Genomic DNA, 13,602 nt, shown 5'->3' on the forward strand with positions numbered 1-13,602 from the left:
TTAAAAATCATACTTGAAGCTGGGCGGTGGTGGTGCACGCCTGTAATCCCAGCACTCTGGGAGGTAGAGGCAGGCAGATTTCTGAGTTCGAGGCCAGCCTGGTCTACAGAGTTCCAGGACAGCCAGGGCTACACAGAGAAACCTTGTCTCGAAAAAAACCAAATCCAAAAAAACCAAAAGAAAAAATTATACTTGAACATGTTACTAATTATCAGCAGGTGATTCATCTGACCTCCAAAAAAGGCACACGCTGCTTTATCCTAACACAGCCTCACATGCTGTCAACAAAGGAAAACATACAGCAGGTAGAGCCTATTTTCCAACATTCACCAATAATCATCGCTGTATCTCAACGACTCCATGTTTTGAACCTTACTATTTGAAACCCAGACAGACAAAACATGGTGACCGAGGTATTAGACAAAGTTTCCCATGTGTTCACACTTTGCCAACTTTCTTTTGGATGTGGAGAAAATGAAGCAAGAATGGAAGGTGATGGCAGAGAAACTGCTGAGAGGGAAGAATACACACCTGAAACCCAACTGTTTGGCAACATCCACAGCCTGAGAAAGGGCTCACCTACAAGTCTCTGGGCTTACATAAGCAAGGCTCCTTTAAATAAATAAAATGTTATCAGTCACCCTAAAAGCTTCAAACAATATTACTAAATAAAACCTTCCTAAATCCATAAACTACACTGCTTAATAGAATCTTTATTTTGTGTCTATTTTCCAACTTATAACAAGAAAGCCCTCAATACTCCCAGCTCCACCTCCCAAAAACAGCTCTCAAACTAACAATTTCTGGATCATGTCTAAAAAGTCAATCAGCTTTATCATTCAGGAGACTGTTGTCATTTCATATTACAGCTGACTGCAATTTGTTAAATTATAAACAAGTTAAATACATTATGAAATGAAATGAACCCAATGTTTGTGTAAAAAGCCATCATATTTTAATTATGAATCAAAATCATCTAATCAGTAAACATGAATTAAAAATCAAGACACTAAATACAATGCTAGATATTTTCACAGTGGGAGAGTTAATGAAATTCTTTTCTACATACATTATGATTAATTAACTAGTAAATCTTAATCAGAATCATAAAGTGAAAATAGCAAAACCATACTTTTTAAATAAAATGTTACATATCATCTTCTGTAGGGATAGCCACCATATGTGGAGAAACAAAAATGTGATCGCTCTCCTGCTTTTCCAGGAGTATCAGCCAATCTCACCTTAGAATGAACCAGTCATCTTCTTCCTCTCCATCATCTTTAGCATCCAGTTTCCTTTTCTCTCCCTGAAGACCATCTTCCTCCCCTTCCCCTTCATCAGTACTGTAATCTTCCCCCTGAATTTCTTCTTTCATGATGTATTAGGCTTGCATTTCCATTTTCTGAACCTCCTTCATGCTCCTCTTCCTCTTCTTCTTAAACTTCAGGTGGACCAGCTTCATCTCCCTCTTCTTCCTCTTTATCCTCCCCAAGTCTGGTGCCTCATTCTCTTCCTGACAGAATCCACCTATGTATGCAATTTGCTGCAGCAACTCCAAAATACTTTCTCTATAATCTTCCAGGTTTGTGACCTCAGTTAAGCAAGTCTAAACTTCAATTTTTAAATATTTTGCAAAGCTTCTATTGTAGCGGGGTCTTTGATTTAAAAATTTTTCACTTAGATTGAGGTAAGATTTAGGTATTTCTCTTCCAGGACTTCCAGGACTCCAGAGAATTTATTGTCACTATGTTCTAATTTTCCAAGTTGACTTAAGCTGGGAAGCAAAGCTAATGAACTAAATTCTACATTAACCAGCTGAGAAACGCAAGTTCTTTTAAAAGTGTCATTCAATTTCCTCATTTACACACAAGTCACTACCAAGAATTGTCACCTTCTCCAGTGATCAGTGACCTTCAACGTTCATTCTATGTTTTGGCTATAATGCTCCTCCTTCCCCCATCTCTTGCCCTTCCCACTACCTCCAATCCTAAAAAAATGTGTATATTTAGAAATGGATGAAAATTAATCCCATAAACAGTCAACAAATCCTGACACTACTAAGGACGACAAGAAGTGTATACCAAAAGGAGCATGCAATGGTTGTCTCCAGAGGGGCTCTGCCAGAGACTTACAAATACAGAGGCAGATGCTAGCAACCAACTATTGGACTGGGCATGGGGTCCCCAATGGAGGAGCTGGAGGGTGGTCCAGAAGAGCTGAAGGGGTTTACAGCCCTATGGGAAGAACAATGATTTCAGCCACCCAGATGCCCAAGACTCCCAGGGACTGAACCATCAACCAAAGGGCACACATGGTTCCAGCCAAAAATGTAGCAGAGGAAGGCCTTGTTGGGCATCAGTGGGAGGAATGGTCCTTGGTCAGGTAAAGGTTCAACAGAGGCCCCAACAAAGGTAAACCGAGGCGGGGGGGGAGATGGGAGTGTGTCGGGTGGAGGGGCATATACGTGGAGGCAGGGGGAGGGAGGAGGGGTTGGGGGTCTTTGGGGAGGGGGGAAATTGGGAAAGGTTTTACCATGGCAATGTAAATGAAGATGATTTTCAATTAAAAAAAAGAAATGGATGAAAATTAATGCAAATACAAATGCCAACTACCACCTAAGGTATGTAGGAGGGAAAAAAAGGAATAGCAAATGGAGTCCAGTGAGTTGAGATTCTGCTGGGACTTGAACTTGGGTCCTCTAGAAGTTCAGCCAAATGCTCTTAATGCCTGAGCCATCTTTCCAGCCCAGTACATGAGTTCTGATGCTCAATGACACAGGGGGACTCAAGAGTGGTTTCACTTGTGCCAATATTTGCCCCATTGATGTTTCTCATTATTGTACAGATTTTGACTTAGCATAGTTATAAATACACCTGTATATAATTTCATCTTAAAATTAGATTGTATTTTAATGTTTTACATAAAGAAATTTTGGGTTAAAAATGAATATAGATACAAAAATATTATCAAACCTACAAGTGTGGTGGAACATACCTTCACACAGCAATTAGGAGGTAAAGACAGGTTATCTCTGTGAGTTCAAGGCCAACCTGGTCTACAATAGAGTTCCAAACCAGCCATAGCTACATAGTGAGACCCTGTATCAATAAACAAACAAAATCACAAGTGAATTGAAGCTCTCATATTTTATTAGAGTAAATGCAACGTGCTGTAACCTCTGGCAAATAATTTATTATAAAGTTAAATATGCATTTACATATGACTCAGAAATGCTATTTGTACAGAAATAAACACTCTTATATGTAGAAAAATACATATGCTTACAGCTCTGTAATAATAAAAATTGGAAATACTTAGTCTTTTAATGGATAAAAGCAGGCAACAGAATACTACACAGCCTTTAAAAGGAACAAAATACTGATACAGGAAAGAACTTGGATGCATATCAAGAATATTACACTGAGTGAAAGAAACCAGTCTTAAAAGGTTATATGCTATATAATTCCATTTATATAAGAAAGTTATATGCTATATAATTCCATTTATATAACATTCCCAAAGAGACACAAGTGTAGTCATGAAGAATAGCAGCCAGCTATAGAACTGGTGAATTACCACAAGATGATAACCCCAAATTTTTTTTAAAAAGATGATATGACTATGTAGTGTGTATATTCTAATATATATATTAGAGCTGTATACCAAAACTCAAGAAACCAATTTTTTATTAATTTAAAAGTAAAAATATTCAAAACAATTCTGTTATTTGCATCTTATAGTTAAATATATATTTATATATATTCAAAGAGGCTCTTTATAATTGCATATTAGATTAAAACCTAGGGACCTAGGCACTATCAATGATTCAAAGTAGATCAAATAAACTAATATATACAAGTAAGAAAATATCAACCATTCATGAGCCCTACAAACTTTAGTAACACAATTTAAAACAGTGTTTTAGAAACAGTCTTGGATGTTTCCTGGAGGTACAAGGTATTTTATAATGTATCCTAAACACAACCTAAATGCAGCATTCAGATCAGGGCAATGATAAATGCCAAACATTCAAATCAGCTAAGTTAAAAAAAAAAAAAAAAACTGTCTCCGCATAGGTTTCCAATTCTGGTTGTGTTTGTTCTCACCTCTAGATAGAAAAAGGGAGGCCAGCCTATCTATGCAAAGGATCAGACCACCAACTGCTTCCAGATGATTTCTGCATCAAACTGAACAGTCTATGCAGAAGCGCCAGTGATGGTATAAACCTGCACGCTGTGGATTTCTTTCACATCTTATAGAACATTGGTCCCACTGTAGCTATAATATCTGCATAGGGAACACTCTGGCTCAGCTCAATAGCCCGATGTTTTTTCAGGATAAGAAGAGTATAAAATCTGGCAGCTGCCTTTTTTCTGTCACTATTTCTGCATAGCTTTAATAGACTAAAAGACTGCATTCCCATTTTGTTGAATTCCTGGGAAAATAATTAGAAAAGAAAAAAGAGAAGAGGAACAAAATCAGTAGAAGCACAAGTGTAGTCTGTGGGTGTGTAATGAACAAATACTGCAATTTTTGATAAGGAACTATGATATTCTTAAAAAGAGAAACAGAAGGACTCCAATAAGCTTAAAAAAACAGGTCACTGAGAGTGAAGCCGTTTTACTGAGAAAATGCACACAAAACTACTTTTATACAAATTTATGTGTGATCTAAACATTAGTTTTTAAAAGTGACATTAACATAAATTTTTTATGGAAAATGGAATTTGTTTACTATGTCAAACAAGAAAAACCCACAGGACTTTGTGATGTTTCACGTTTCATGACTAATGAACCCTTTGCGTGTCTTCTCCTAAAAATCATCAGAGACTCCTGTAAAATAACCTTCAGGGTCAATGTGGTAGTGCATTTGTAGGCTTCATGGCAGGGAAATGTAGCTATGTAAACATCTCCTTGCTGGAGTCATCACATGATGCCTGCATACCTACTAGAAATAAATAAGACACAATATAGTGTTAAGTTGTGGAGGAAGATAGCACCTTTAATGAAGTTTAGGATTTGGAATTGCATTCCTACAAAGTATAGTTTTTATTTAGCTAGAATACTGGACCAAATACTTGCCAGTAATACTTGCCAGTATCCTTATGCCTATCACACTCCTTGGATGATTGTAAGACGTGTTTAGAAATGTCAATGCAAGTTTTTGACAGTTTAAAGTACTTGATACATTAATAGGGAAAATACTTCCTTGTGTTTTAACTCAATCACATGCCCAGTCCAGCATTAGTAACCTTTCAAGAATGACACACCCAGCCTTCATTTGTTTCCTCCCCTGAGAAACAGGTATGGATTATGTGGCCTTTTCTTCCCATGACAGCCTTTTTGACTTGAGAATTCTAAAAATAACATTAACCAAATAATAAAACAAGAATGCCCTAAGGTGTCAGATATGCAAGACAGAACATGTATGCTTATTTCTATTCCCTTCAGAAACTTTTTAAGTGAAGGCAAAGAAACAAATAATGAGAAAAAGAGAAAGATCAAGAAAGTGGAAGATACAGTTGACTCACGAAATAGATAAAGGTAAGTGTGGTGGTTTTATAGAAATGGCCCCCACAGATTCATGTATTTGAATGCTTGGCCCATAAAGAGTGGCATTATTAGGAGGTGTGGCCTTGTTTAGACTAGTTGTGGCCCTGCTGGAAGAAGTATGTCACTGTGGGGGTGGGCTTTGAAGTTTCTTATATGCTCAGGCTATTCCCAGTGTGGCATACGGTCTCCTTTCTTGCTGCCTGTAGATCAAATGTGTAGAACTCTCAGCTCCTTCTCCAGTACCATGTCTGCCTGGATGCTGCTATGCTTCCCACCATGATAATGGGCTAAACTTGTAATAGGACTGAAACTGTAAGCTAGTCCCAATTAAATGTTTTCCTTTATAAATTGCTTTAGTGATGGTGTCTCTTCATAGCAATAAAGCCCAAACTAAGATAGTAAGTATCAGTGAGAAAGTCAGCAACAAACAACCCAATCTGAGGTACAGAACCTGGGAGACTTGGGAACTGGAGTCATTAGAGCTCAATGGTTAGGCACAAACTAGGTTGAGATTAAAAACACAACTATACAAATGAGACCCTCTATCTATTCAACAGCTCCACACAGACCACAGACTACCCACACACAGCAAGAGGTAAGTTTCATTTTTGCAAGTATCAACTATTGAGGCTTTGTACTTGGGACACAGATACTGAGTAGGGAAAAAAGAGTCAAACCACAACCTGGGACTAAGTGGTGCTCCATCAAGTACAGGAAGATGGCCTGACTCTGTTCTTTTTGCCAATCTGGGAATGGGAACATTCAGGAACTGTTTTCATCAGCTTGACCTGGGGGGCAGTCTGTGGGCAGTTGTTTGTTTGTTTGTTTGATTGATTGATTAATGAATGCTGTGGAAGGGTCCAGTCCACTGTGGGCACAGCTATCATTAGATATTTGAGTAAAATCTCTATCATTAAAGAGCAAATAACAACAACAACAATAACAATAATATATTGAAAAGATTCATTCTAGAAAGAGAATACAAAGGCCAATCAAATTTGAATCTAAAGTTTTCACTATGATTAGGATGACAGTGAACAAAGCCTGTTAGTTTTTGCTTGGGGAAGGGAGTGGGTCTTACACCATGGGAAGGATGAGGCGAGAGAGAATGACATGATGCAAGGACATTTGGGGAGTTTCAAGTAAGTTCATTATTCTTAGTGTGGTGATAGTTCTTCATATGTGAAAATAATTCAAAATGCATTTAATACACTAAACTAAGTATAGTGAATACATTAATATGTATAGTTTGTTACTTACCAACCATACCTCAATATTTTTAAAAATTAAATAAAGATTAGGATTATATGAACCAAAATAGTCAATAACTTTAAAAACTAAACCAAAACAATAACAAAACACTCAGAAACATAAAGCAAATTTTATTAAAAACTGAGATACAAAGTTTTTAGATACAAAGTATCTAAAGATACAAAGTATCCTTAGAGACTGTAAAAATACAAAGAAAAAGTATAGAGATGAAAGTATTTATACAAAGGAATAAATAAGGAAGAGCCACTACCTAATGTATAAGTGCTCCAAGAAGAGAAAATAGACAACCACAGGAGGGAAGTCTAATTAAAAGTATTTTAGTTGTTTTTCCTGCATGTATGTTGTGCACAGTGTGTGTCTGGTGCCTTTGGAGGACAGAAGAGGAGGTTAGACCCCCTGGAACTGGAGTTTCAGAAACTTGTAGGCTAACACATGGATACTGGGTATCAAATGTGGGTCCTCTAGAAGAACAAGTGCTCTTATCCACTGAGCTATCTCTCTAGCACCAGAAAGTCTAAAAATTTAAAACTCTTAGAATATGGAAATAGTGATTTAAAATACCCAGTACAGAGCAATACAATAAACTTAAAACAAAACAGAGTGCATCATCACGAAATTACAGAGCATTGGGGGGATGGATGATCTAAGAGCTTCTAAAGAGAAAGTAAAGATCACCAAGATGATCACAAAACAATACTGTGCCTGGCTTCAATAACAGCACAAAAATCCTATATATGTCCCAAAACTTTATCAGATAAAGTATTTTATATGTAGACAACCAATGGAGACCAAGATTAAAAAACAAACAAATTTCCAGGCATTGTTTGTAAAGTTGCTATCTGTTCTAAGCCATTTATAAGTTATGAGGATAATACTGACAGGAAAGATTTTTCAGATAAAAGATCAAAGCACAGACAGAGAAACTAAGAAGAGACAAGGAATTCCCCATATTTTTGATAAAAAACTGTCCTAAGACAAAAGCTGTGGAGGTGACATAGAGTAACTAGTATTAATTAGATCAAGAGTATAATGAGATGCAAGAGGCTTATCTCTGAGGGAAAGATGGGGAACTGATGGGTCAGTGGGTTTTATTACACTGCCAAAGAATTTGGAAAAATATTTATAGATAGTTACATAGACATCAAGGAAATAAACCGATGTAACAAAGGACTAAAGAGCTCAGTGGTTGGGAGAACTGGCTGATCTTGTTGAGGGCCAGGTTCATTCTCATGGAGTGTCACAACCATCTGTAACTCTAGTTTCAGGTGATCCGATTTCTTCTGGCCTTTGCAAGCACTTGATGCACACAATGCCCAGACATAGATGCAGGAAAAACACCCATACATATAAAGAAAAATAATAACTTAAAAAAAGAGATAACCAACCAAATAACACAACCATAAAATTTAGATGAGAATAACTGTAATCGCACTGTGAAGCTTCAGTGAAAACTGATTGTTTGCATACTCCTTGAAACAGAAACTCACGGTCATCCTTTAATACCCTTATTCTTCTATATTTAACCCTAGGCATATTACTCAAAACCATTTCATGCCAGTAGACTTTTGTTGTCCTCAACAAAAACATAAAAATGTTTTGATTCCATAAATATCTAGATATTCAAATTAATATATTATTTATTTTTAGAATAAAAATAAAGGACTAGGGAATAACTCAGTGGATAAAGCACTTGCGGTGCAAATATAAGGACTAGAGTTCAGATCTGCTGCACCACACAGCAGTGCTGGGTGGATCTGGAGGCCAATACCCCCCCCCCCCTCAGGAGACAGAGGTGAGGGATTTCCAGGGCAAGCTCACCAGCTAGGCCAGATGGAATAGCAAACTCTGTGTTCAGTGAGAGGCTTTGCCCCAGGAAACAAAGTGGAGAGTGGCTGAGGAAGCTACTTGGTACCAATTTCTGGCCTCCAATACACAAGTACCTTCACATGCGTGTAGCCCATACCAGAATGTGCATATACATGTTTATATAAACTATACCTGTATACACACAGTAAATAAATAAAATAAAATGTCATCTTACCCGTAACTCATTTAATGTTTGAAATAATCTTTGATTCCATTTTTCTGCCTCAGTATTTTCTTTGCTGCCTGATGACTCCTGTTTAAATGATCAATAAATAGTTCATTTAAGCCAATTTTATTGAATGTTTACTATGCACCAGGAATTGCATTAGCTACTACAGAAACACAACTATAGCACAGTCCTGCCAAAAAATGTATGGGTTGTTTGATGCAACCCATACATTGTGTCACACACAAACAAACACAGGACAACTGTTGTTTAACAGTTTACTTGAGATTAAAGCATTCCATTCTGCAGGAAAGCTAAGGAACTACACACACACATATTCCTGTATGTAACCCCAATAAAACTCACTGGTTCACCAAGCTAGACTTCGGTGAGATCCATACTTTGGTCTATTGTGGGTTCCCTGTCTGGGGTGAGCAGATATGTGTGTTGCTGTCTCCCCCAACAAAAGTTCTGTCACGTAACAAAAACCTGTGCCTCACCTTTGTACCTCACCTCCATGCATGTCTTATGACAAGGAGATCCAAAGTGGGAGACTGTGAAGTCTTACTGGTGATGCAGTCCAGAGCTTGTACCTTTATGTACTTTGAAAATTCAAGCTAGCAACGTCGGCCACTCCTGGCTAGGATTTTCAGTCTGGCCAATCAGAACTCCCGTGACAGGAGTAAGCAGAAAATTTTTAGAAAATCTGTTATTGCAAGGCCCCATTCTGAACTTAGCTGATGACATAAATACCCTTAAAATGGTTTAAGAGACCTTTCAGAGTTTGAGGCACTTTATCTATCTATCTATCTATCTATCTATCTATCTATCTATCTATCTATCTATCTATCTATCTATCTATATGGCTCACACACTGCCTGTCCTGTCATCTGACCAGATTTATTCTTCTGTCTTAAAGCTGAATCACTTCAAAAGACAGCTCAGTATTAAAAACTTGAGTTGGTTCTCCTTATCTTTTCAATAGTGTACTTGAGGTACTAGCTCAGGAAATTAGACAACATAAGGAGGTCAAAGGGATACAAATTGGAAAGGAAGAAGTCAAGCTATCATTATTTGCAGGTGATATGATAATCTACCTAAGTGACCCAAAAAACTCCACTAGAGAACTCCTACAGCTGATAAACAACTTCAGCAAAGTGGCAGGTTATAAAATCAACTCAAGCAAATCAGTAGCCTTCCTATACTCAAAGGATAAGCAGGCTGAGAAAGAAATTAGGGAACTGACACCCTTCACAATAGCCACAAACAGTATAAAGTACCTTGGGGTGACTCTTACCAAACATGTGAAAGATCTGTATGACAAGAACTTCAGGACTCTGAAGAACGAAATAGAGGAAGACCTCAAAAAATGGAAAAAACCTCCCATGCTCATGGATTGTCAGGATTAATATAGTTAAAATGGCCATCTTGCCCAAGGCAATCTACAGATTCAATGCAATACCCATCAAAATCCCAACTCAATTCTTCATAGAGTTAGAAAAAGCAATTCTCAAATTCATCTGGAATAACAAAAAACCCAGGATAGCTAAAACTATTCTCAACAACAAAAGAAATTCTGGGGGAAATCAGTATCCCTGACCTCAAGCAATATTACTGAGCAATAGTGTTAAAAACTGCATGGTATTGGTACAGTCACAGGCAGGCAGTTCAATGGAACAGGATTGAAGATCCAGAAATGAACACACACACCTATGGCCACTTGATCCTCGACAAAGGGGACGAAAATATCCAATGGAAAAAAGATAGCCTTTTCAACAAATGGTGCTGGTTCAACTGGAGGTCAGCATGCAGAAGAATGCAAATTGATCCATCCATGTCTCCTTGTACTAAGCTCAAATCCAAATGGATCAAGGACCTCCACATAAAGCCAGACACTCTGAAGCTAATATAAAAGAAACTGGGGAAGGCCCTTGAGGACATCAGTACAGGGGGAAAGTTCCTGAACAGAACACCAATAGCGTATGCTCTAAGATCAAGAATTGACAAATGGAACCTCATAAAATTACAAAGTTTCTGTAAAGCAAAGGACACCATCAAAAGGACAAATCGGCAACCAACAAATTGGGAAAAGATCTTCACCAACCCTACATCAGACAGAGGGCTAATATCCAATATATACAAAGAACTCAAGAAGTTAGACCCCAGAAAACCAAATAACCCTATTGAAAAATGGGGTACAGAGTTAAACAAAGAATTCTCACCTGAAGAACTTCGGATGGCGGAGAAACATCTTAAAAAAATGCTCAACTTCACTAGTCATCAGGGAAATGCAAATCAAAACAACCCTAAGATTTCACCTTACACTAGTCAGAATGGCTAAGATTAAAAACTCAGGAGACAGCAGGCGTTGGCGAGGATGTGGAGAAAGAGGAACACTCCTCCACTGCTGGTGGGGTTGCAAATTAGTACAACCACTCTGGAAATCAATCTGGCGGTTCCTCAGAAAATTGGGCATGTCACTTCCTAAAGATCCTGCTATACCACTCCTGGGCATATAACCAGAAGATTCCCCAGCATGTGATAAGGATATATGCTCCACTATGTTCATAGTAGCCCTATTTATAATAGCCAGAAACTGGAAAGAACCCAGGTATCCCTCAACAGAAGAATGGATGCAAAAAATGTGGTATATATACACAATGGAGTACTATTCAGCCATTAGAAACAATGAATTCATGAAATTCTTAGGCAAATGGATGGAGCTGGAGAACATCATACTAAGTGAGGTAACCCAATCTCAAAAGAGCAATCATGGTATGCACTCACTAATAAGTGGATATTAGCCTGGAAAACTGGAATACCCAAAACATAATCCACACATCAAATGAGGTACAAGAAGAATGGAGGAGTGGCCCCTGGTTCTGGAAAGACTCAGTGTAGCAGTATAAGACAAAACCAGAACAGGGAAGTGGGAAGGGATGGGTGGGAGAACAGAGGGAGGGAAGGGGGCTTATGTGACTTTCGGGGAGTGGGAGACCAGAAAAGGGGAAATCATTTAAAATGTAAATAAAAAATATATCGAATAAAATTTTAAAAAATTAAAAGAAAGAAATGTAAATAAAGAATATATCGAATTTAAAAAAACAAAAAAAAAACTTAAGTTGGAACCCTTTTAAAAGAATTTAGTCTAATCTCTTACAAACTACACCTTATGAGCTGAGATTGGGATCTTGGCTCAGGGGAAGTATTGATCTGTCTGATACAAACAATAACAAGGGAAACAGAGCAGGCTGTGGATGGGAAGCAACATAGTTCTGACATACTTTATCAGTTTATCAGTTTTCCTAGGCTAGGTTGGACTGTAATATGAAACAGCAAACAAAACAAGGAAACAAATTAAGAGGTCTCTCTCTCTCTCTCTCTCTCTCTCTCTCTCTCTCTCTCTCTCTCTCACACACACACACACACACACACACACACACATCATAGTAGTCAAATTTCTTGCTGCCCTTGAAGAGGACCTGGGTTAGATTTCCCAGCACGTCAGGTAACTGACAACTATCTGTAACCCCAGGCTTCTTCTGGCCTCTTTAGTCACCTATATACACAAGGTGCCCATAAACTTACATAGGCATATATGCCTGCACACACACATACATACATACATACATACATACATACATACATATATACATACATACATGCATACATAAATAAATGCCTTCAGTGGTCTGAAATAAGGTTCAAAGAAGTACTCAGGGGCTGGAGAGATGGCACTAGCTGCTCTTGCAGAAAAACTGGGTTCAGTTCCTAACAGCCACCAATAACTGAAGTTTCAGGGGACCCAACACTCTGTTCTGACTCTTGAGAGCATGAGGAATGTATGTGGTATACTTTCATACTGGCAAAACACTCATGCATATAATTTTTTTTAATTTTTTAAAAAGATTTCTTTTCATATATATATATATATATGAAAGAAAGAAAACAGGTAGTAGTAAGTCAGTAAGTCAAATTTTTGGATTTGCTATCAAAATGTGGCCCTTTGGGCAGACAACTTTTATTTTCTGATTTTATTTTTTTATATTTTAATATATAAATATATTTTAAATAGTCTTTTATAATACCAGAGATGAATAACTTGTATAATTTGAGTAACTATTAAAAAAGAAAAATGATATTATAGATGATAGAGATCATTTTAATAATAACACTCTTTGACAATGTTTGAAAGCAAAAGAATTATAGGTCAAATTTCTATATGTATCAACTGCTGCCACAGTAGTATTTCTTTCTTTTTTTAAAAAAATATTTCTCTTAATCTTATTGCTTGTTCACTTTACATCCTGATCACAGCCACATCCCTCCTCTCCTTCCAGTCCCACTGTCACACCCCTATCTCCCCACAGCCCTTCCCCTCTGAGAAGGGAAGCCCCCACTTGGGTACCAATCTTCCCTGGTACAAAATTATGTTAAATCTAAAAATAATTAATTAAATATGAAAAAGTCACCCAAAGACTACAAATATATTTACCAATTCAGCTAGACAATTTTCTTGGGCCAAGGAGGCATTCATTGAAGATAATCCATCAGCAGCTGGAGAAATCATTTCAAGAATATCCTGCTAAAGAAAATTCAGAAATTACAGGTAATTATGCTAGTGGTTATAAAATTAACAGCTCAATTTGATTAAATGATTTACTAGCAAATGACATTTCTTACACTAATTTAACATACTAATTATATTTTCAAATTTACTCTTCTGAGAAGCCTAAGATAATCAGA

General features: G+C 37.4%; 1 protein-coding gene and 1 pseudogene across 2 annotated transcripts in view; both read right to left on the reverse strand.

Moving 5' to 3' along the window:
- Nucleotides 1-1,237: 1,237 nt before the first annotated feature.
- On the reverse strand, nt 1,238-2,834 carry LOC127684958 (acidic leucine-rich nuclear phosphoprotein 32 family member E-like; annotated as a pseudogene).
- A 1,412-nt stretch (nt 2,835-4,246) lies between these two features.
- Nucleotides 4,247-13,602, reverse strand: part of Rad21l1 (RAD21 cohesin complex component like 1) — a 34,036-nt gene continuing 24,680 nt past the window's right edge. Inside the window, exons 11-13 of one of the 2 annotated variants that reach the window (XM_052183876.1) lie at nt 13,352-13,438; nt 8,866-8,943; nt 4,247-4,435 (exon numbers count right to left, since the gene is read on the reverse strand). In XM_052183876.1, coding sequence (XP_052039836.1) covers nt 4,247-4,435; nt 8,866-8,943; nt 13,352-13,438 — 354 coding nt within the window. Of the gene's footprint in view, nt 4,436-8,865; nt 8,944-13,351; nt 13,442-13,602 lie in introns of both variants that reach the window. The other variant, XM_052183875.1, reaches the window with a different exon arrangement.

Source organism: Apodemus sylvaticus, chromosome 5 (genome assembly GCF_947179515.1).
Source record: "Apodemus sylvaticus chromosome 5, mApoSyl1.1, whole genome shotgun sequence".
Lineage (NCBI taxonomy): Eukaryota > Metazoa > Chordata > Mammalia > Rodentia > Muridae > Apodemus > Apodemus sylvaticus.